At 38.3% G+C, this 24585-nt stretch overlaps 1 protein-coding gene across 1 annotated transcript; it reads right to left on the minus strand.

Annotated features, from left to right (window-relative positions):
- Positions 1 to 652: 652 nt before the first annotated feature.
- On the minus strand, positions 653 to 18668 carry LOC140152398 (uncharacterized). The gene is given in 8 exon segments (XM_072174703.1): positions 653 to 4142; positions 4279 to 4496; positions 5522 to 6282; positions 7028 to 7075; positions 7078 to 11509; positions 12349 to 12554; positions 14269 to 14481; positions 18368 to 18668. Coding segments are annotated over 7 exon segments (5916 nt in total). The 5' UTR covers positions 14450 to 14481; positions 18368 to 18668; the 3' UTR covers positions 653 to 4072.
- Between the last annotated feature and the right edge of the window lie 5917 nt (positions 18669 to 24585).

Below are 24585 nucleotides of genomic sequence, written 5' to 3' on the forward strand. Positions count from 1 at the left end.
AATTTTTAAAATTCCTTTTTTAACCGATTAAATTGTACTTTATTAAACCAATATACCCTGCAAAAATCAAGACTCTAGGTGCTGTAGTTTTGTCAAAATCCGAGATTTTGAATAAAACGCCGGAACCGGCGCTTTATTATTACGATGGAATTATTAGTCGAACGCATACACGATGTTCATAACACACAGTAGGCCTACGTACACGGCTTGCGGGACGGTGATATACACAACAAAGGGTCATACCACAACATGACCGAAGGAGTGGAACGTATGGGCGACATGTGCGCTGGTAGTAAATTCCAATTTTCTTTGCTTTGCCGTAGTTGTTCGGCTCAAAAATAGAAGGGGATATATCTGACAGTAAAAGCTAACATGTTATGGCAAAGAAATGCTAATCTATTTTGTTTGAAAATGTTATAATATGGCTTTAAGTGAGGTTGACTAAGAGCTAGCTGTCTAGTTGTGGACTTGTCTTGTCGAAAGCCTACTTGCTAAAAGCTGCTAAATAAGATATGTACATCTACAAAGGGGTGCGAGTATGTTGGGGTGGGTTGGGGGTGAGTCTCTCGAACAGTTCGTAGCTGTGGCAAAGAAGTGAGATACCGTATGTCTGTAGCTCTTTTGCTCTGAGTGGTACTTCCCAGTGCTTGAGTAGGTCAATTATGCGAGTTTGACGCCAGATCTCAGGTATCTTCTAGGTGGGAAGGATGAGTTGAAGATATGCAGATGCCATTTTCGTGTCTCTGGTCAAAATTGCTTGGTTTGTGTGGTGGTGTGTACGACCAACTCCCAAGGCGGTCAACCGGCGGTCGAGTTTTGATTTGATCCCTTTTATTGCAATTCATAACTAAAATTTTGACAGACACAATAAGGTTGCAGTCTTGGCTTTTTACATATTTCATTACCATTTCTTTATTGACATTATTTTCATCCATTTTCGCACTAAACATCTAAACATTTGAGAGAGATACATTATATAATATAATAATATCTTGAAACGTATAGTATAGCGTTAGCCTGTTTTTGGACCACTTTTATACACACTAGTTATCACATACTCTGCCATATCTGACCTTTTATTATTGCCATCTAATATTGTAATGTAAAATAAATGTTGAAATTTACTGTTCAAGTGTTATCACAGTATTGATATTACAATCCCTATTCATAAAACACGGGTCATTTATTAGTTTTTCAAATAAAACATCATGTACAACCAAATTTGAGGCTTAAACAGCTAAAGGTGATATCATGTTAATTAATACAGATGCTTTTGAGTCATTCTTAACATTACATTCCCCTCTTATACAAAATTATTCACGTTCATAGCATTTTTTAAAGCTTTTTCGAATATAAAATGTATCTATTAATGACAAAATTGGTGGCGCTATTTAGTTACTGGAAATTACTCTTCCAAGCTTTTAATACAAATAATTCATTTTATTGTTTCATGAAATATGTTTATAAAATTTCCTTGTTGCTTGTTTCACCTATTCCAGCTGTTTTAATGGCAGTATTAATCATCTACCTCTTGTAAATAAAGAAATATGATTTAGGATAAATAGCGCCATCTATAATTTGCATTTAGTTAATAATGAATCCAATTCTACATACATTAAACAACCAATTAAAAAAGAAGCATGGTGAAATACAATGTATTAAATAATAACATATAACATACAACAATGATAATAAATATCACTGAAGGCAGCTATTGCAAATATGTCACTATGTGATACAGCCGACGAATATTATTATTAAATATATACCGTAAACGATAAAGCCTGCCCTATCTGACATTTCCAACTTTGCAACTAATTTCTTTTAATTTTATAAATTTATAAAATTATCTATTAATCTCAAACATACACGTTGATAATAAAACGTAAATATTATGTTGTGGATGTGTCATACTTGGTGTTTAGCCTTAACTGCAAGAGCTCCATAGAAATACTTTCATATACATATATAATGTACTAAGTACATTTAATTTCATTTTGTCCCATAAGAATATTTTACACTCATAAACTTGTCGTTTTCCATTTTGGGCTATTCTATATACGGTAAACTGCATGTGCTATGGGGGCTATAAGCTATAGCATAATTAACAATATCATAATTATTATATTGTGTTAAAGGAGTATTTCGTGATCCTAGCATCCTCTATTTATGTCATTTTTCATTAGATATCCACGAAAAAAACCTATTCCCAAAATTTCAGTTGATTCCGATTTTGCGTTCGCGAGTTATGCATGAGTATGTGTATTACACTTCTCCATAGACAATGCGTTGTAATTTCGTTCTGGTGCACCAGAACGAAATTCAAATTTCACGATATCTTTGCTAAACGAATTAATCTGCAAGAAATATTTTGTACATAAACATTATGTAGCCAGAGGTTTCCAGTGATATAAAGATCTCAACTTTTTTTTGAGAAAAGTGGGGGGATGAGGCTGTGGATCACGAAATGCCCCTTTAATATTGATTTCATCGAGTATAAATCGTGTAGAACTAAAAGGAGCTCCGAAAGATTTTGCAACTCAATATTACAATCCCATGTGCATTCATAAAAGACAGGAGCATGGTGAAATACAATGTATTAAGTAACAACATTTAAAATACAGCAATAGAGGTTATCCACTTTACTCATGCGTGACCTCTAACAAATGGCGCCGATTCCCGTAGTATTCCTCATTCAAACCAATTCATTGCACGACCTCGGAGTTACCTGCGTGACTTTGGCGGGCTATTTTGAAGCAGTCATGGTTGCACATGCAGGTTCTTCTTTTGAAAGTCCTAAACAAGATATAGTAGTCCTTGATAGGATATGGAACTTATAGAACACGGATAACCTCTATGACACTGTGGCAACTATTGCAAATACGTCACTATGCAATACATCCGACGAATATTATTATAACGATAAAGATTGCACTATCTGACATTTCCAACTTTGCAAGATAATTTATTTTTATTTTATAAATTTAAAAAATCATTTATTAATCTCAAACATACAATATGTTGATAATAAGTTAACGTAAATAGTATGCTTATGCATTGCGTTGTGTGATACTTGGTGTTTGGCCATAACTGCATATGGACGCCCCCCCAAAAAAAAAAAATCGGAACAGAAGAAAAAATAATGTAAAGCAATATTTATTTGCTGCTTATCTTCCCTTTTTGTTGATTTATCCTGCGAAAAAGTACCGTTAATATAATTCTCATAGACTTATCCTCAGTTGTTTTATAAGCTACTCTAATAAATTACTATGGACCACAATGGCTTCATCCCAATGGCATAGTTCAATAACCTCAATTAAACAATCATAGTGCAATATTTGACCTCAAGTTGCAGAGTATTAGTTTTTGTACCCAAAGTTTAAAAGGTCATTTAAATAAATGTACAAATGTATTGGAATTAAAGAACTGTGCTCTAATAGATGAGCATGTTGTGGATCCTAGTGAATGTCCATGTTCTTGTATTGTAGAATCACTGAAAATCCCTTCAGAGATTGCAGTCCCTGTTAGCTCCTGTTTGACATTAATTTGTAAAAAATTGGCAATTGTGTTACTTGGTTTATACAAGTCTTCATTACATCCAATGATCACACAAATCAGCACGTGTCATGCCTTTATTTTTGACTTGTTGCTTCCTTCAATGTAAAATGCAGTGTAGGATGCTAAAATTTCCTGCTAAAAACACTCTAATAATAGTGATTATTTGAACAAGATCACAAACGTAGTCTGTTTCATCTTACGGTATATTGCTAAGTTACTACTATACAAGTTTGTTATTTCCAAAGCAAAGAGTTTAGACGTATATGATTTAACACTCTCTAATCGTGCTAATAGGTACCGTACAAGACAAGCTTTTAAAACTTCTGTACATATAGTATTATCTAAGTAGCTCTAAGTTACAAAGAGAGCAGTCAGCAGTGTTAGTAAAGTTGCACGTTATACGTTATAAACACAATAACAACAACAGTACATCAATTACAAAATACTAATAATGTAGGATAGCGTAGGCTTTATTTCATATATCGGCTGTCTTCAGCTGTTCAGCATAATAGTTTTAACGTATGCCTTTGTCTTCTAGTTCCCTTCGCACTCTGGCAAGATATGTAGGATCTGGGTAACCATGACTGCAATGAGTAAGAAAATATAACGCCATGAATTAATTTTAATATTTTAATTCTGTTCACTCAAATACGAGGTTTAAAGAATCATCATAAGTGACGAACGGACCATGTTGATTTTTTTCAAATATAAATAACTTACTTCACAGATCCACCAGTGACACTTGTCTTATGATGAATATCATTCCATACAATAACATCCCGTTCTCCGGTCGAAGAAGACGTTCCAACGGTGAAGGTCAATCTGCTGTCGAAAGCTCTCTTGAGAAGATTAAGGACGTCGCGTCCTTCTGGGTTGTCTGGTAGGTATGCAATACGAGTGGCAGCTTTGTATGTGCGTCCTGGATTGGGATGACTAGGCTGAAACAGATAGAGCAATCAATCATTGAAATGATACTGTCAGGATCAAGTCACATCTTAGCTAAACGCCTTGCTTTAATGGTGTGAAGCCACTCTCGCCGACGCATTATGCACAGTAAAAAGAGCGCTATACGATTTCTCAGCGATTTATCGCGATTTGATAAACCTTGTTTCTCGATTCGAAAGGCAATTGTTTTGGTAGTAAACCTGGTTTTTTTTGACCAAGAAACCAAATTCGATAAACCTGGTTTCTTTATGATTCGAAAAGCAAAGTTTTTGATAAATCTGTTTTTCCAATCAAGAAACTAGGTTTATCGGTGAAAACCCGGGCTTTGCGATCGAGAAACGAAGTTTCTCCCTTTTATCTTACATAAAACTTGCCATAGACGTCGAGACATAACTTCTGATTAAGGAATCCCATTAAAGGGTTTAGCAAATGCACAGTCGACAGTCAAGAAGCAAAAAATCGTTTGGTCTCAAGGTAAAGGTATGGTAAAGGAGACGATCCTGTATAAACAGTGATCGGAGTGCCCATCTCTCTTTCATTGGTGATTGGACCAGACTCCTCCATGTAATGTTGCTATAGGGGGATCGCTACACATCCTCTACAGCGAGTCTGTTACCTTCCCAGCATTTAAGAATGCAGGTACCCATTTAAACACCTGGGTGGAGAGGAGTAATCGAGATAAAGTGCCTTACTCAAGGGCACAACACGATGGCGTCGCCGGGGCTCGAACCCGCAACCTTTCGATTATGAGTCAGTGCCCGTTCCGCTAGGCCACCGTGGTCTCAACATGCTCAATAAATCAATTGGTTTGATTTGAACGTTCCATCGAGTTTTCATCCCAATTTTCCAGCACAAAATGTCGGAGATATTGTCGTTATGTCACCCTTTTGACTGCACCATCACTGCATTTAACAATGTTTAATGACTAAGTGGAGTAACCATATCAATTAGTGTAATTCCATTTCGTTTCTTTACATTTCAAAATTTCGGCATTTGTCAATCAAATATTTCAACTTACCGCTTGAACTCCACTTGTGAATTTGTAGGTTATAACGATAGCTCCATTTGCATCTGGAAATCCTGGTACACGGGTGTTAGGATCATACCTAACGTCCATCGTGCCTGATGGCATGGTTCTCACACGTTTCCCTTTCCCGAATGGTTCCTTACATACAGGACAGGTTTGGCCTTGGTGTTTAACAGATCCAGCCAGACATGTGCTGCAGAATGTATGCTTACATTTCAAAGTCTTCGGTTGTTTAAATATATCTAAGCATATCGGGCATTTATCCGCCTCCGAATTGACATCTTGCTGCGATGATGATGATGTTGGCATTGGTGTCGGTGCTTGCATGACATCATCAAAATCATCATCTTGAAATTTTGCTGCCATTGTACTTCGCGTCAGTCGCTCACTGCGAAGCATCCCATTTCCATTCCGGACATGTCGATTGCGATTTTGGTCTCTGTCCCAGCTTCTATTTCTTCTTGATCGATTTGGTCTCGCGCCTGTGTCGAAATGACGGGCCGACTGTGACCGTGCAATGTGGGAAGAGTCTGATCCTGGAGGCGGCGGTTGGAAGAAGCGTCTATTTGTGGGATCTGTAGACATGGTGGTGAAAACCTTTTGTATACTTTCAATCAGAGATGCATTTTTGTCTACTATCTTGAGTTTTTGCAGCACTCCAGTCCTACGTCTATGGGATTGCGACTTGATGTAATTCAAGATGGCTTCGAAAAGATATCGTGCATAAGTCTCTCTGCGTATTTGTAGCGAATCTGGAAAGTACACACAAATGAAATATGAACAATTCATTAGGTAATGTTTAAATTGAATGTTAAAGAGCCATGTAATACAACTCGGATTTAAATTATCTTAGGCATTCGGAGTCTGATGGCTCTATGTTATAAGTACCTCCTACGGTCAGTATCGTATGTACACGAATCCGAGCAAACGCCTTGTCATGCATCCTTGTGGTCAGGAGCTGTCAGGTGAAGGCAGCTGTAACTGGGGACTTCCACACCTGTATCATCCCATATGACGATAATGACACTAAGAACTGTATACGGCATACAATATTCTAAAATAATATCTGCAAGTGTAGAGACCATGTTCAGTGGACTTGGCTCACAACTTTAGTCTGGTATAGCCTTATGGAAAGTCCCCTAACTACGGCTAACAGTAGGAGGGTATCGTAAAGTGTCAATTCGAAAAATTATAACATTAATTTTATTGCTTTTATCAAAGTTATTTTATTCACGTAGTATTTATTTCTAGACACCGATAACCAAAATTGGCAGATTCTAATCATGATAATAAAAGAGTGTATGTAAATAACATGTACACATCACATCAGGAGAAATATTCGACATAATTACAGATGAGGTTAGGGGACATAGACTCTAGACGGGTTTCTGCAACCTAACATTGTAGGTAAGATGTGACACACGCGCTAACGTGTGTTTGTCGCACGTCATCTCAATCTTTCAAATTACTAGAACATTCTTATCTTTCAAAACTTACCAATTCCAATTGCAGGCATAGCAATGGTGTTTGCTTCAGAGGACGATAACAAATCTTCAATATGCTCTGCATCATATCACTCAATGGATTCTGTCCGAAGCTTGCCGCTGCAGAAGACATGTCTGGTGGAACCACGTGTAACACTTGACTGCACGTCAAATTTCCACCTGTTGTATAGACAGGCCGTGAACTATCAACTGTACCGCGTAGTTCAACCCATTTCCTACATGCTTCCGCGAGCTCGTGTCCACCGGCTTTTTTAATGGCTCTACCAACACCCGTGCAGCTCCCCAAATGCGCATCTGCGGAAGTGACGATTACCGAAACAAATTCTAATGTGATGTCACCCTGTACGATCTCTATATCAAAACCAGCTGATGTATTCAGCACAGTTGAATTTGATGCCGGTAGGCTTACGTCATCATCACCATGATCACGAGCTCCGTAGCTCACATCCATGACATCGTCGTCAACATTTCCGTAGCTTACATCGGCATCAAGATCTCCGTAAGCACTAATGTCATTGAGGAGACCGCCTGGAGAAGTTTCATCATCGTCATCATCACTGTCTTCAAAGTAACCACCACCCCCACCATGACCACTACCACCACCATGTGCACCACGGATGTCTTCATCAACGAAATACCTGGGTTCAGCTTCAGCTCTGCTAAATACCCTGTTTGGATGATGATGTTGTTGTGGTAGTCCGTTATGCATCACGATTGACGTAAGCTCCCCATCGTACCAGTGATCACCATCAACCTCCATATCGTCTTTAATAAATCCTTTGGCATCTTCGTTCAATTCAGGATAATTTCTTGGGTCACTCAGTATACTGCCACTTCTCGATTCTGACGCTTTCTTGTCATGGTTTCCCCATATCCCATTCCTCTGTGGCTGATCTACGATATCGTAACCTGGGTCTATGGAACTCCCTGTGCTTTGGCTTTGATGGAACGAACTAAACATCTCGTCATTAAAGCCGTGCGCGGTTTGGTAATCAAAGCTAGCCACCTCAGTTATGTTTCTTTCTGGGTCTCCTAGCTGGCTGGTAAACCTAGCAGGCATATCTCTCGATCGCGGCGTTCCCACAGCTTCTGCCATGACTTTGGGCTTGTCATCGACTTTACCCGATTTAATAACCTTCAGAAGACTATCAACTGCAGTTCCAAGTTTATCTTTGGCACCAAAAAGCTCAACTTTGCAGCCAGGACCATCGATAACGAGCACATCTTTGTTCTGCTTGGCTTCAGCGATAGCTTTGTCCAGAACCTTCTGCGGGACATCAAAGTCTCTCAAATCTATGGTGTAGGATTTTAGTTTGTTGTTTAGAGAATCTACCAAGGTTATCAAAGCGGCCTTAGCGACGTTCATCTTGATTTTAGAAACAGCAATACCATTCTGTTGCTGTATCTGAACAATACCATTACCTTTCATTTCAAAATCAACTCCAAACTTGATTCCAAGTTTGTTAATGTCATCATAGCGAATAGTTTGAATGAAATCAAGTATCTTTTGATCAAACACGTGTTCAATGACTCTTGATGTTGGAGTGGCGACTGACCTCTTGGTAGTATCATCAGAGTCGGTCTGTGAAAAAGGTCTGTGAGACTTGGTTCCTGTTGTTGGCATCGTGACTGGCTTCTTCGTATCATCCGAGTCGTTGGAAGGTCTGAGAGCCTTTGTTGTTGTTGATGAAAATGCTACCGATTGACTGCTTGATTTATGTTGGTGTTGAGCAGACGACACGGTATAATTCCGATGTTTAACCCCCGCATTCATCGGTTGTTTCCCGGATAATCCATTTGTCGTTGAACTTGTCTTGTCAGCCTTTGTGCCCTCTCTTATTTCCATCTTCAAATTATCAACTGCGTTGCGAACGTTATCCTTGGGCCCGAAAAACTCAACTTTGCAACCTAGTCCATCGATTACCAGCAAATCTTTGTGCTGCTTGACTTCAGCAATGATCCTGTCCAAAACCTTCCGTGGGACATCTTCGAAGTCTCTCAAATCTATGGTCTGAGATTCAAAATCTGACAGAGATTTGACTAAGTTGGTTAGAGCGCAGAGAGCCCGGCAGAGAGCCACATTCATCTTGATATCGGAAGCATCTTCTGATTTTCGTTTTCGTATTTGAACTTTTCCATTGCCTTTCATTTCAAAATCTACATGAAATGTGTCTGCTAATCTTGTTATATCACCGTAACGATTTTCTTGAATGAAGTCCAGTTTCTTTTGGTCAAACTTGTCCTTATTCTCTAGCATGTCTGTACCACTTGGTGCAGGGGTTGCGTCTGACTTCGGCTCACTTTGACGGCCAAATTTGGATTTGTTTCCTGGTGCAGAAAATCTCGCAGGTATTTTTTGCTGGCTTTGGAAAGAAGGCGCATGGCCTCGGGTTTCATTTGTCCCGTATGAGGACTTTGACGGATAGCTTGCAGAACGGAATTCAGCACCACTCATGGAATCAACTCTACCGTTTGGAATCCCTCGCGTGTCTGTCATTTCGCTGAATGGTCTTTGTTCTAGTTTGGCTTCTGAATCTTGGTTCATGGGATCTTTGTTACGGCTCCTCTTTTCTTCATATCTATCTGGCAGTTGAAATTGGGAACCCACTCTACCGTTTGGAATCCCTCGTCGTGTGTCTGTCATTTCGCTGAATGGTCTTTGTTCTAGTTTGGCTTCTGAATCTTGGTTCATGGGATCTTTGTTACGGCTCCTCTTTTCTTCATATCTATCTGGCAGTTGAAATTGGGAACCCACTCTACCATTTGGAATCCCTCGTCGTGTGTCTGTCATTTCGCTGAATGGTCTTTGTTCTAGTTTGGCTTCTGAATCGTGGTTCATGGGATCTCTGTTACGGCTCCTCTTTTCTTCATATTTATCTGGCAGTTGAAATTGAGATACACATGCACCACCATGACCACGTGGAATTTCTTGAGTATTCACTTCCTCTTCCTCATCTCCATCGTTCTCTTCTTCATCATCATCCTCATCCGCATCTTCCTCCACCTCATGCTCTTCCTCCATCTCCTCGTCGTCTTCCTCTTCTTGATCTTCTACAAAAGCAAATACGTTTTCTGACATCCAATCTTCTGCTTTCTTAACTGCAATGCTGATGCCGTAAACCTGAATACTGGTTGAGTTATCTCCCAGTGCGACAGTAATTTCTGGATTGGCATTTCGTGCTTTACGGCAAATATCTTTTAATTCTTCTTCAGTTAGACTCCACTTTTTGAAATCAAATGATACAGGTTCTGGATCTTTTTCTCGAATTTTACCAAGAAGAGCTTGAAATTCCGCGATGGCATTCTTAGAATTAGACAACATATTAGAATCGTTTCTCACTTCCAATGTTACCTGACCATTCTCAGTGGTAATGAAATTAACCGAAAAACGCTTTTGAATCTCTTCCAATTCTGATTTGCGTATAGTTATAATGTAACCTAGTAACTTTGGATCAAGACGAGTAACATCTACTTTACAAGTTTCTTTAACCGGAGACCTTGACGTCTTACTCTCTTTGTTGTCTTCACTGCGTGTTTCTAAACATCTCGTAGTTAGCGAGCGCGTGTCTTGAGAATTAATACCAGTGGGTTTAGCTAGTCGCGTCGGGTTTTCATGGCGTGCCAATGGTGATGATTTCCTGTGGATGTTGTCTTGTGGCTTTCTAGCTCTAAGCTGCAGTTTTGGAAGGCCATCCTGTCGTTCTGCATGAAGCTCATCTCCCAATGAAGAACGGGTACCATTGGTGGTGATAGTCCCTGAATGTGGATTATCTAGAGAACTGCTTCTTTCTAACTGATTGAACGACAGTGAGTTGGCTTGTTGTGGAGAGTATAACTTGTCTGTTTTGCGAATCTTCTTTGCTCTGATGCCATTTGTTTGAGAATCTGACGACGATGGTCGTTGAGACCTCGAATCATCCGCGTCTTTGCTATAAGTCGAATCCCTTTCAACTCCATTGTGTATCTCGTCATCAATTGTATAATGTTGTAACATTACAGTAGCTTGCCGAATTTCTTCAAAATTGCTAGTTAGATCGCCATTGGTGGCGATAGTTCCTGAATGTGGATTATCTAGAGAACTGCTTCTTTCTAACTGATTGAAAGACCCTGAGTTGGCTTGTTGTGGAGTGTATAACTTGTCTGTTTTGCGAATCTTCTTTGCTCTGATGCCATTTGTTGGAGAATCTGACGGCGATTGCCGTTGAGACCTCGAATCGCCCGCGTCTTTGCTATAACTATCCCTTTCAACTCCATTGTGTATCTCGTCATCAATTGTATAATGTTGTAACATTACAGTAGCTTGCCGTATTTCTTCGAAATTGCCGGTTAGATGAAGCAATTGTTTGGATTGGTCGATTTCCCATTTCACACCTGTCTTAACCCTAATTCTATTTAGAGTCTGTTGTTTTCCAGGTTCCAGCAAACCGCTTTGTAGTTTTCCAAACTGAATGGAGACGGACATCTGTTCAAATATCTGCGCGAGAACGAAAATGTAAACGATAACCATGATTACATTGAAAATAACTAATCAATGTGGTTTTCACGTTTTAGCGATAAAAAATGCTAATCAATATGGAATGCACGTTTTAGCATACGTGTTTGACGAACTATTCTGTGTGCAATACAATTTCACGACTGTTTTTTTTTAGTGCATCGGGAATATTGTTCTGCGTTTTACCGGGCGTTTTACACCACTTACAGCCATTTTACGGTGTTTTCGTTTGTTATGGTTGATTATAAACAGTTTTAAGGTAAAAGATCAACTATTTATTTGTTTCTTGACCCAGTCGGTCCGGGCGGACACATACTTGGGTCCTGATAGGTCCAGGCTCACGCAAAATGCTTTAGCCCAGCCTTAAAATCGTATGTAAGCATACTGGCTTATATGAAATGAAAAGAAAGAAATAGGATTGAGCAAAAAGATCAAGGCGGAAAAGAAAGGCCACTCCCAACAAATCAATTGTACAATTTTTCTCTTAGCCTTTGGGTCGAGAAATAGGAAATTTGGGGTTCTGGTTGAAATCTTTTGAACTCTATCTTGTTCCAGTGTAGTAATTGGATTCCTTGCCCCTATAAGATACATAACTTTTGTTACCAGTGTGTTATTAGTTTTTGAGAAAAATGCAAAAATAGACACAAATTTATCGAGGGGTGTAGTCGGGTGTAGTACCCCCTTAATCCTACAAGATTATAATGTAACTATCACATCATTTAACTCTTACTTTAGATAATAGATAATCAGATGTAAGGTCATTTGAGAAGAGTTACAGGATACATAATAAAATCATTATACCACAAAATAGGATAATTTACCTGGAATAGGTCGTAACAAGAGCACTGATCAACACTTGAATGACCATCTGATTCTATTCCATCAGAGTCATCATATTCATGAAAACTCCCTGGTCGACCGTTGGTAGATGTCTTCAACTGGTTTACATCTGACATGGTGTATCGAGTGATCGTGAGAATCGAGTCGAGTAGGGACTGGGGATTTTTAGCCAGGACAGATTCAACAGCTATGAGAAGAACAACCCGTAACATATTAAAAGCGCATTGAGTGACAGTTTACTAGTCCCATACAATATATAAACAATAAGCAAAATAAACAAACGAATAAGTAATCAATAAGATATAACATAAATAAATATATAAATAAATAAATAAATAAATAAATAAATAAATAAATAAATAAATAAATAAATATATAAAGAAATAAAGAAATAGCAAGAAATTATAGTTAAACCATCACTAGAGACAGTGCTCAACTATAAAATATAGAAGCGAAATGTATAATTAAACTAGAGAAATTTTAACACATCGCAATACAAATATGGTTTAACCCACCGACACTCTTCAGTTGCAATGTGGAGAATGACAAAGAATACGCGCCTCACAACTCAAGGCATGTAGGCTATTCTTTGTCATTCTCCCCCGGCATTCTCCACATTGCAACTGAAGAGTGTGGATGAGTTAAACCTTCCACACGAAACAAATTGTATTGCTATGTGTTAAAATTTCACCTGTATAATTATAAATAAATAAATACAAAAATAAAAAATAAAATAAATAAATAAATAAATAAATAAATAAATAAATAAATAAATAAACAAACAAACAAACAAACAAACAAACAAACAAACAAACAAACAAATAAATAAATAAATAAATAAATAAATAAATAAATAAATAAATAAATAAAAAAATAAATAAAAAAAATAAACGTGTTTCACAACTAATATTTTTTACCACTCGTCCCTGAACACTTTGTATGTCAGCTGTTTTCGCCAAACGTTTGACAAACCGTTTGTTAAACATTTTGGCAAACGTTTGTGATCGCTAAATGTTTGTCAAACGTTTGGCGAAATCGGCTATTGTGGGTACATCATCTAATTCTGTAACTACAAAAATTCCCCTACTTCTGTAACCCAAATGTCCCCAAAGAAAAAAAAAATGAGTCATACTTTTACTTGCATGGCGTGGGAACAGACATAATACTTATTTAAATGCAATCACACAAACTGCAAGCTAAATATAGTATGTCTGGGGTCTGTATCTAACAATAGTCAATTTTTTTCAGCCTTGAAGCCGTAGAATTGTTAAAAAATGAAGGAAAAAATGCTAGTGTATAAGAGGTATTCGTAAAATCATGCAACCACTGTATTTTAGTCAGTAATCTGAATTCGAATATTTTGTCTACCAAGCTGTATGTGAAACTTTATCATTCTCATAAAAAGCCCGGAAAATACCCACATAATTAGGCGACGAAAAAAACCGCTGTTCTCCGGGCCGGCGCGCCGGGCGGACGGACCTTTCAAGTAGTCGGTTGGGCTTTTTTTGTTCGTTTTGGAAATAACCCAAATAATCACAAAAATCTAAATATTTCGTTATTTGGTAAAATACCAAAAAAAATTTGTTTCTGAAATTTTCGAAATTTGGGTCGGCATTCATTTGTTTTCGGTCGGGCCGTATAGAACAGTGTTTTCTTTTTTCGACGCCTTATTGGAAAATATTTTTGCAAACATTTTTTTTTGCAAAATGTTTCGTCAGCACTTAAATACACATTATGTTCGAACTTATTGTGCAAGTTTTCAAGAAATGTTTTTGAATCTTAAGTTACGAAAACGTTATACCCATTATATAACCCGACATTTAGGCATTAGCGTTTTCTGGTAACCTTTTCTGACCTTTTGAAAACAATGTCGAAATCGTTTTGTGTTTGTTGCTACCTACTTTTCTCTTCTTTGAATTTGACCATCGCCATAAAGTTATCCAACATAATGATATCTTCCACATCACCTCCGCCATTGGCCCGTTTGCTGAAATGGATCTCTAACTTATCTGTGGTGACGTCATCACTAGTGGGTAAATTTGACACAAGGATCCCTCTTCGCAGCCAATCGTCTTCTTCCATTTCTGTTCAAAAACTGTTTCCCTTTTTCCAATCTGATAAAAAAATATCATGATGGTGATGATGATGGCAAAATGTTCATGGCAAGTTTATTGCTTTTCAAGGTGTATTGTGTGATTACAGCAATCTCTTTTTATGACATTATTTCAGATCGGGGGGGGGGGCACTTCAATATGAAATGGATATAGGTGTAGGGCTGGCACTTTCACAGGCATTCGGTGAGAGCAAAATGTAAAAAATATGGGGTCATTGGGTGAGAGCATTATTTTTGGCATTCGGTGAGAGCAAAATGTAAAAGATATGGGGTCATTGGGTGAAAATAATGACCTTTTTTTAATGGAACCTTTGGGTGAGAGCCGAAACAGTGCCACAGAAACCTCGAACATTGAATTTCTAGGTCTAAATGGCTTCAAATTTCTTTCTTTTTTCAAAATAAGTAACAAAATCAGTGATAAATGAAAGTTGCTGTTCAAATTGAAAAATAAGGGTCTTTGGGTGACAGATCAAAGGGAAAAATAAGAGGTTTTTCGGGTGACAGCGACGTTGAAAAAGGGGGTATATACATACGCGTCACCTCCAAAGTGGGAGTGCTCCCCGCAGCATATCAATCACGGAAAATTTTATTCCCAAAATTTCAGTTTATTCCGATATTTGCGTTTGAGTTATACATGATTGTAATATTACATATTTGTTCCATAGGCCACTGTTCATGCTGTTTGTAATTTTGTCGTAAATACAAATTTGATTTGAGAAACAAAAGAATAGGCAAGAACTTTTTTTACACTCAAACATTATGTAGCGAGAGGTTTCCTTTGGTATAAAAATCTCAACTTTTTTTGGAGAAATGGGGGGAGGGGGTAAAATGCACCTCTAAAATAAACATGATCACTCTAAAAATAAGTAGACGAACTTTGTTTTTATGTGGTGCTTTCTTTTTGTATTGTAAACCCGGCGACGGAAAGCCCCCAGACAGAACTCTTGCCCTTAGTTCCCCCCTAAAAGGAACCCAAAAATTATGAAAAATTTCTACTTGAGATTTTTTGCTGGGGCACCTTATATAGGCACAGGGTACATGGGAAACAGTCATATTTTCACAGACACCTATATACTGCCGATAAATACGAGGACTTAGATTCAACGAGTTTTTGAACTTTGAACATTGTGCATTATAACCTGACTCTATCAGTTTTTGGTACATGGTATAAACTAAAAGCTACTAAACAATGAGTCGCATTGTTTGCTTATAGTTGTGATAACCCTTCGAGCTTCAATCATACGTCATCAAAACAATTCCAAATATAGCAATGAGTTTCAAGAATAGTCAAACGTCCCAATCCTCCGGTTCAATCCTAATAATTTATGAATTACAAAGTGAAAACGGTATTCAACCGGCACTCGAATGGCGGTTGAAAACATTTTTAGTCATTTTGTCGTTATGTTGTTAGTCATACATATACTGAGGCGCGTTGAGTGTTTTCTTCATTGGCATTTGATGTATACTGCACCCCCAAACAAAACAAAACCAAACAAACAATAACAACAACAACACCGGATTTTTTTTAGGCCTCAGTAGCCTATTCATGCTATTGACTAACAACATAATGACGAAATGACTAAATGTTTTCAACCGCCGTTCGAGTGCCGGTTGAATACCGTTTTCACTTTGTAATTCATAAATTATTATGTGATTGGGACGTTTGACTTTTTAAAAATTCATTGCTATATTTGGATTCCAACCTCACACAATCAACGGTGGACTTTTTTGACCAAAATATACCCAACCAACCAATACCAACTGTGACCAACCGCCTGGGGGGGGGGGGCACTCGACTTTGGAAATGACGGGGATGTGCGGACAGCAGTTCGAAACTAGGGGTCTTTCAGTGAGAGCCTAGACACCGAAAAAGGGGGTCTTTCAGTGAGAAGGCCCCCCAAAAGGGGGTCTCTCCGTGAGACTGGGGACAATCTTACCAAAAAAAGAGGTCATTCACTGAGACTGGGAACATTTTTCATGATCAAAATATAAAAGTTGACACAAAATTTTCAAAATTTTGAACAATTTTGAAAAATTTTAAAAAATTTGAAGAAAAATAATGAAAAAACAGGGTCATTTTCCCCACAATTTTTGAAAAAAGGAGGTCTTTTGGTGACAGGAAAACAAAAAAGGGGGTCATTGGGTGAGAGGAGTTCAGTCAAACAAAAGGGGTCACTGGGTGAGAGGAGTTGAAAAATGGGGCAACCGCCCCAGCGAGGACATCCACCGGACACACCAGACTGCAGAATGTTTTCTCAATTTGAATTTTATCCTTTCTGGTGATCTACCCAAAAAAAAAAAAATCATCGTATATAATCACTGTAATATGGGGTAGGCATACCCTCAACCATAACAAAGGTGACATTATAGCTTAAACGGCGAATTAAGCTAAATTACACGCTGTTTACAGTGGTCGATGGCCGTACATCCTAGGCCTATTAGATCATTCAAGGTCCACTTTGCAGGTCTTTTACAACCCCTGTACCCCCCCGCCCGCGCACACCCTCACATTTTTAAAGAACCAACTGGGTCTACTTTTATCTATATCTGCGACATCGCAGCGACAATGATATAAAGTGTGCCCCTCCACGACAAGGGCATTTGGTCAAAATTTGAGTTATGGCCATAAATGGGTCCAGATAGCTCCAGGTACGTATAGGCCTATATAACATGATACAAATATTTTAAACTGTTGCGATTTGGTACTTCACAGCATCTTGCGAATGGTAGTGAGCTTTGGCAAAAATTGCAGTGATCAATTCATAGAGAGTGTAGAAGAATTATATCACAGATATACGTTTGTAGATCCTATGGTTCTTGAGTTATGTTGAAAAGAGGACTGAAACAACAACACTTTTGTAAAACGAATATAATATAACACATTAACAACAATAAATCAAGCAAGTTTTCAAAGTATATGATTTGTAGAATCACTTTTGCAAAACATCAAAGTGTTATTTTAACAATAATATATTAAGATATTAAATGAAACATTTTTTGGCTGCTTCGACCAGCAATACCTCATCTACCCTTAATCCCACCATTAAATTAACAGTTTTGAAATTGGTTTATATGTAGGCCTACACTTAGTCAATATGACACCACTTAGTCAACACTTGTCAACACTTAGTCAACACTTAGTCAACACTTGTAAGGGGGGCCTGATGCAAAATAATTTCATCGCAAAAATTTTTTGACATGAAAATATAGAAAAGCATATAAACTCAATTTTCCCAGGAAAATTTGTGGTCATTTTTTTCAGCCCCCTTTTTGCATCAGCCCCCCCTTACAAGTGTTTGTGAACGGTTCCTTATAAGGGGCTGAGCAATAATTATGAGCCCTAGGCCTGGTGGGAGGGTAAAATTGGGGGGAGGGGCAAGAAATGTTTGGCGTGCTGAAAGGGGGGGGGGGCAATTTTTGGCACACATTCTTGGGGCACCTTTTAAATAAAACGCTCTAAAAAGCCTTAGGAAAACAGTAGGGCCTATACGGAAAGACCTATGCCTAGTGATTATAGACTGGAAATTGGGATCCCAATAATTTGGCATGTGAGCTCATGTGCAAGGGTGGGGGGGGCAAGCGATTTTTGGCGGGCCGAGAGGTGGGGGGAGCAAGCGATTTTCAGAGTTTGAAAATTGTCTCACCCTCTGAAAAAGAACTAGCTATGCCACACTCCCCTTCCACCCCCCACCCCCCCCCCACACACACACACACACACACACACACACCCCATCCCTGGACTGCTTTGCATCCCCATGTATAAAACACAACACATCCCCAGTGCTGTTGCCAGATCATGGTCAGAGGGATTTAGAGGGATGATAAATTAAAATGTTAGACTACCATTGAATGTCCCAACCAACGTAGACTACCATAATCCCACTTACCAATCTGTGGCTCAAACGGCTGATAGGGCCTATAGGCCTACAGAGTCGAATTCTGAACTCTCACGCCAAGAAAATGCACAACGCCACTGCACTGCAACAGCAATATCGTCTATGAATATGATTGTCGATCTTCGGATAAATGAATAGACTATGAATCGTAGTCATTTCAGCAAAAAACCCGCCCTACTCAATTGATCAAAAACTGCACTGCGAACTCATGCAATGAAAAATTCCGGAGAAACTCATACTCATGCAATGAAAATTTCCGGCGGGTATTATTGTCCGCATATTTAGCAGCTTCAATCACACACTGTAGGCCTACATGATAACATTCCACCATACGAGTTCATGTCAGGTTTAGCATGTACATGTACATTTCGCAATTCGTCAGTGGGGAAATCCCCAATGCATCAGTTTTGCGCAACTCGCGATTCCGAGTCTTGTCTTGTCCCGGGGAGTCTTGTCCGTCCGTCTTGTTCATGTTGGCTACTCCCTATTTCAGAAAAATACAGAACTATTTTTGCTGAACCATGGAATGGTATCAGCCTATAGGCCTATAGTGAATGTTACTAGCTCACTAAAGAGCTCAAAGCCTTAACATTCCGTCAAATTTCAATTTTGTTATTCTTTATTCAAAATGTTTAATATTAGTAATAGGGTAGCTGCAGGTAATATGGGACAGCAGGTAATATGGGACACCTGTTTTCATTTTAACAAAAAGTAGCTTAGAGAAGGTACACACTTTAAGTTGATTTGTTAATAAGTGTTTAGAGACATCAATTGTGCTTCTAGAAATTACGGAAGTAACTAAGGGCCATGCGGGTTGCTTTGTAGCGCAAGAAGTCAGTATCTTGTGATCACAAATCCTGACTTCTTGTGTTCCTGACTTAGCCAGTTTGAAATAAAGACAAAGTAAAGATATCAAAATAAAGAAATAGTTAAGACAACTCAGGATCTCAAGAACTCATGAAATATGTTCAATTTTTACGGCGTTGGTATTTTAATTGTAAGCACATCCACGTTAGTTATCTCGAGATCCTATTTTCTTGACTTAAAGTCAGGAACTCATGAACTCAAGCCACGCTTGAGTTCCTGACTTCCTGACTTCAAGTCAGGAACACAGGATCACGAGATCCTGACTTCATGACTTTAAAGTCAGGAACTCGTGAACTCAAGCCGCGCTTGAGTTCTTGAGTTCCTGACTTCCTGACTTTAAAGCCAGGAACTCGTGAACACAAGCCGCGCTTGAGTTCACGACTTCCTGACTTTGAACTCAGGAACACAAGAACTCAAGCGCCGCTTGAGTTCACGACTTCCTGACTTTGAACTCAGGAACACAAGAACTCAAGCGCCGCTTGTGTTCACGACTTCTTGACTTTGAACTCAGGAACACAAGAACTCAAGCGCCGCTTGTGTTCACGACTTCCTGACTTTGAACTCAGGAAGTCACGAACACAAGAACTCAAGCACGGCTTGAGTTCGTGAGTTTGTGACTTTAGCACGTGTGTTGCTAGCGCCATCATTTGATATTATATGGATGCATTTAGGCTCTCTCAGCTGGTAGGTGACACCGAACTAAACTTGTCATATACTCGAATGGGAGTGCAACTAGGATTGATATCAAATATTTTGTAATAAAATTAGCACAAAAAATACATAAAATAGACACATTTACCGACATACTTGCCCGGTATTTTGATTTAAAGAATGAACGAAAAATGAACGAAAGTGATCCAGAAATGATCGTTTGCAGTATCGAATATCGCCCAAATTCGTTGCTGTGATGATGTGTCTAGTATTATCAGGTAATGATGATGATGATGATGTTAATGATCACAGTGATGATGATGATGATGATGATGATGATGATGATGATGATGATGATGATGATGATGATGATGATGATGATGATAATGGATAATACTGATGATGTCAGATGATGGTGGTGATGAAAAAAGATGATGATGGCAGTGATGAGGGATTTCAGTAAATTTAACTATGCAATCTTCACTCCCCCTCCTCACAGTCCAGTCAATGTTGTTTTGATACTGAGACAGGGACGGACAATAATATAGTGTTGGCTCTAACAATAATTGGGGGGAGGGGGTTGACCGGGTGGTTGCAAGCAATATGAAACGCTAATGTTTGCCAATCGTGTTTAATACTTGTAATATTTGAACAAAGAGCACGTGTCATGTCATCTACCCTGCTCACCTATGATTTCGCATACACATTATACTATCATTTGCTACGAGCCAAAAAAGACATAATTTCCAAAGACACAGTTCAGTGACCTCGAGGCCTCCATTCAACAAGAAAGTTAACCTGACGTTGTGGAGTATGATGTGTTATATCCAATGCGTTCACAGGTCAATTTATGAGTGCACAAACATTGTAAGGTCAACCCGACTATGTCTTCTTAATTCGAACAGCATGTAATATATATATTTTCTTCAAGGCCAACCCGACTTTTACCATGCATAAAAGCAAGGAGCCAAGAGGTCAAATTTGTCCATCTTAAAAATAGAATATAAATATACACGTAGTATATATGCCAGGCATGTTTATTTCTCTTTATCATTTGTGTATTGATTATCATCATCATCATCATTATCGTCGTCGTTGTCGTCGACCATCATTACCTGATTATTAAACACACCACCAGTCCTCAGAGAAAATTAATTTATAAATATTTAAAATCATGTTTTATTACGTTTCTAATTGCAATTACAAACACAACTGCTAAATTAACAATGATTAAGCTAAAATGAAAAAAAAAATAGATTAAATAAATAATTAATAAGTGATATCCGAGTATATGACGAGTTTAGTTCGGTGTCACCTACCAGCTGAGAGAGCCTAAATGCATCCATATAATATCAAATGATGGCGCTAGCAACACACGTGCTAAAGTCACAAACTCACGAACTCAAGCCGTGCTTGAGTTCTTGTGTTCGTGACTTCCTGAGTTCAAAGTCAGGAAGTCGTGAACACAAGCGGCGCTTGAGTTCTTGTGTTCCTGAGTTCAAAGTCAGGAAGTCGTGAACACAAGCGGCGCTTGAGTTCTTGTGTTCCTGAGTTCAAAGTCAGGAAGTCGTGAACACAAGCGGCGATTGAGTTCTTGTGTTCCTGAGTTCAAAGTCAGGAAGTCGTGAACTCAAGCGCGGCTTGTGTTCACGAGTTCCTGACTTTAAAGTCATGAAGTCAGGAACTCAAGAACTCAAGCGCGGCTTGAGTTTACGAGTTCCTGACTTTAAAGTCATGAAGTCAGGATCTCGTGATCCTGTGTTCCTGACTTGAAGTCAGGAAGTCAGGAACTCAAGCGTGGCTTGAGTTCATGAGTTCCTGACTTTAAGTCAAGAAAATAGGATCTCGAGATAACTAACGTGGATGTGCTTACAATTAAAATACCAACGCCGTAAAAATTGAACAGATTTCATGAGTTCTTGAGATCCTGAGTTGTCTTAACTATTTCTTTATTTTGATATCTTTACTTCGTCTTTATTTCAAACTGGCTAAGTCAGGAACACAAGAAGTCGGGATTTGTGATCACAAGATCCTGACTTCTTGCGTTACAAAGCGAACCCACATGGCCCTTAGTTACTTCCGTAAGAAATGCAGTTTTGGAGTCTGTGTATCAAACTCTTGGAAATCAATGCCAAGAGTGAAATTGCCCAAAAATTTACGTCGTTTTTTTGGCCTGATATAAAATCAATGACGCCACATTTTATGATTGTGTATCCAAATACTCTGGTATTGAGGGTGCATTTGTCACTTTTTATGATCTTTAGGAGTTTTAGGTGATGGGTTAAGCTTATCAGCAGGTAAAATTCCACTGAAAAGTGGCACTTTCCTTTTATAAATGATTATTTTCTCTGATTTTCAACTGAATGGGTGCAGGTAATATGGGACACATAGGAAATTGTGTGCATTGTCAATGCGAAAAGCAAAACTATTTAGAAAATTGAATTTTCTTGTTGAAATTTGCATTTAACATTTAAAATCATGTAACAAAAATGTTTTTAGAACAAAAGAGTGATTTTCTGAACATTTTGATTTTCACCATAGAGATAACACAGTGTCCCATATTACCTGCACATGCAGGTAATATGGGACACTTGACGATGACGTCATTTTGACGTCATAGAGTCCAAACAAACATAAAAACAAGATAACATTGCCTGTTTTATTAATCTTAAAGGACAGGTTGTTCATCATAACAATCTCTTTTGGGCATATCTTCTATAGTTTTTATGCACATAAGCTAAACGTCCTTAATGGTCCCATATTACCTGCAGGTACCCTAACTGACGGGAAGCGTTGCTGTCCATTTTAAGTTGAAATAACAAGGTAAAGTGAAAGAAAACACACTGGTTATTTTGGACAGTTCTATGGGAGGACATATTATCATAATTTTTAAATTATGATAATATGTCGAACTTTGCTCTGTTGCCCTACAAAGACAACAAATTTGGCCGCTTCCATTTAGGTGCAAGTTGGGACAAGTGTAAACATTACAAAATGCAAAAAAATCAGGTTTGAAAAACATTAACCAATTTCATATTACATAGGCCCTATAAGATCGTACATGACTAACCATTTGGTCTGAAATGAACATATATCTCAAAATGCCACGAAGGTGTAACCCCCCGAGTGGTCAGGTGTCAAATGAAAGATCGAAGGAGTAGGCCTAAAAAATATAATAAAAATATTTCCTAACGACAGAGGTCATCCAAGGGGTCACAGGGGTCAAAAAAGGTCATTTTAACCGAAAATGCTCCAGTTGAGCTGAAATTTAAATGCAAAGATCCTTATGACATTCTAAACATGTTTAGAATATTTTGGCTTAATGTACGATTTCCTTCAAATTTTAAATTTGTCATTATATACTCAAAATGCTGAAATAATACTAGTAATAATTATCGATATCGGGAATGGTTTCTGTCCATTTTGAGCTGAAATAACGAGGTAAACACTGCTTGTTATTTTGGCCGTTTAACACGCAGTTCTATAGGAGGACATAAAGTCATAATTTCTTGAATTATGACTTTATGTCGAACTTTGCTCTGTTTACCTACAAACACAACAAATTTGGCTGATTCCAATTAAGTGCAAGATGTTACATGTGTAAACATTACAAATATGCCAAAAAATCAGGTTTGAAAAAAATTAACCAAATTAATATTATAAGATCGTACATTATGACTTTAAGGGGTCATAAAGGGGTCAAAGGTCACGTTTTCACAAATGCTCCAATTGAGCTGATATTTAAATGCAATGATCTTTATGAAATACCCCAAAAAGCATGTTTTGGCCCTTTATTTTAAAACAATTGGCCAAATATTTGAATTGGACTGTTTCATTTGGCAAAACAGGACAATATTTTTAACCCCAAAAGATAATGCTGTATTTTTCTGGAATATGAAATAGGGGCCTATGTAGGGCCTACTCAAATAATATGCTCAAATGACGGTGACTAGCAAATTTAAATAAACTGGGCTCAAAAAGAAACTTATAATTTTTCACAAGGTCATATCTTAAAAACCTGTCCATAAAAATGAACAAAAATTACACACAGGATTTACTTAGTTCACTATACTCTACTCTATAAACACATGTCAGTAACCAAGCAGTTGTCCAACTCACACAGCAGCAAAATGCACTGACGCGGAACAGCTTCCCGGACCACATTCACAGGCGAATAATATACCCAGCAAAAGAAATCTGTGATAATGCGTAAAAGATCCTTACACAGGTGATAATTTCCAAAGAGTAAGTGGAATAGTGTGGAACGGGGCTGCTTATGTTTTTCACACACTTTCTTCAAGAAACAGGTGCTGGTCTTGTTCCACACTATTTCACTTACTCACAGATTTCTTGTGCCAATTATTGGGCTGTGAATGTGTTCCAGAAAGCTGTTCCGAATGTCAGTGCATTTTGCTGTTGTGTCAGTTGGACACCTGATTGTTTACTGACCAGTGTTTAGAGTGTTGAAGTAATAGTCCTGTGTGCAATTTTGGTTCATTTTAATGGACAGGATTTTAAGATACGACCTTGTGAAAAATTATAAGTTTCTTTTTGAGCCCGCCAGTTTAGGAATCTATTCTTTATGCAAATCACACATTATGGCTTTAAAAGGTCATAAAATGCGCCCCGAAAATTTCGACGTGTAATTTTAATCACATCACGAGCCACAAGCCCGGATCCCGAACCCGTGC

The sequence above is a fragment of the Amphiura filiformis genome, chromosome 5 (genome assembly GCF_039555335.1).
Source record: "Amphiura filiformis chromosome 5, Afil_fr2py, whole genome shotgun sequence".
Taxonomy (NCBI): Eukaryota; Metazoa; Echinodermata; class Ophiuroidea; order Amphilepidida; family Amphiuridae; genus Amphiura; species Amphiura filiformis.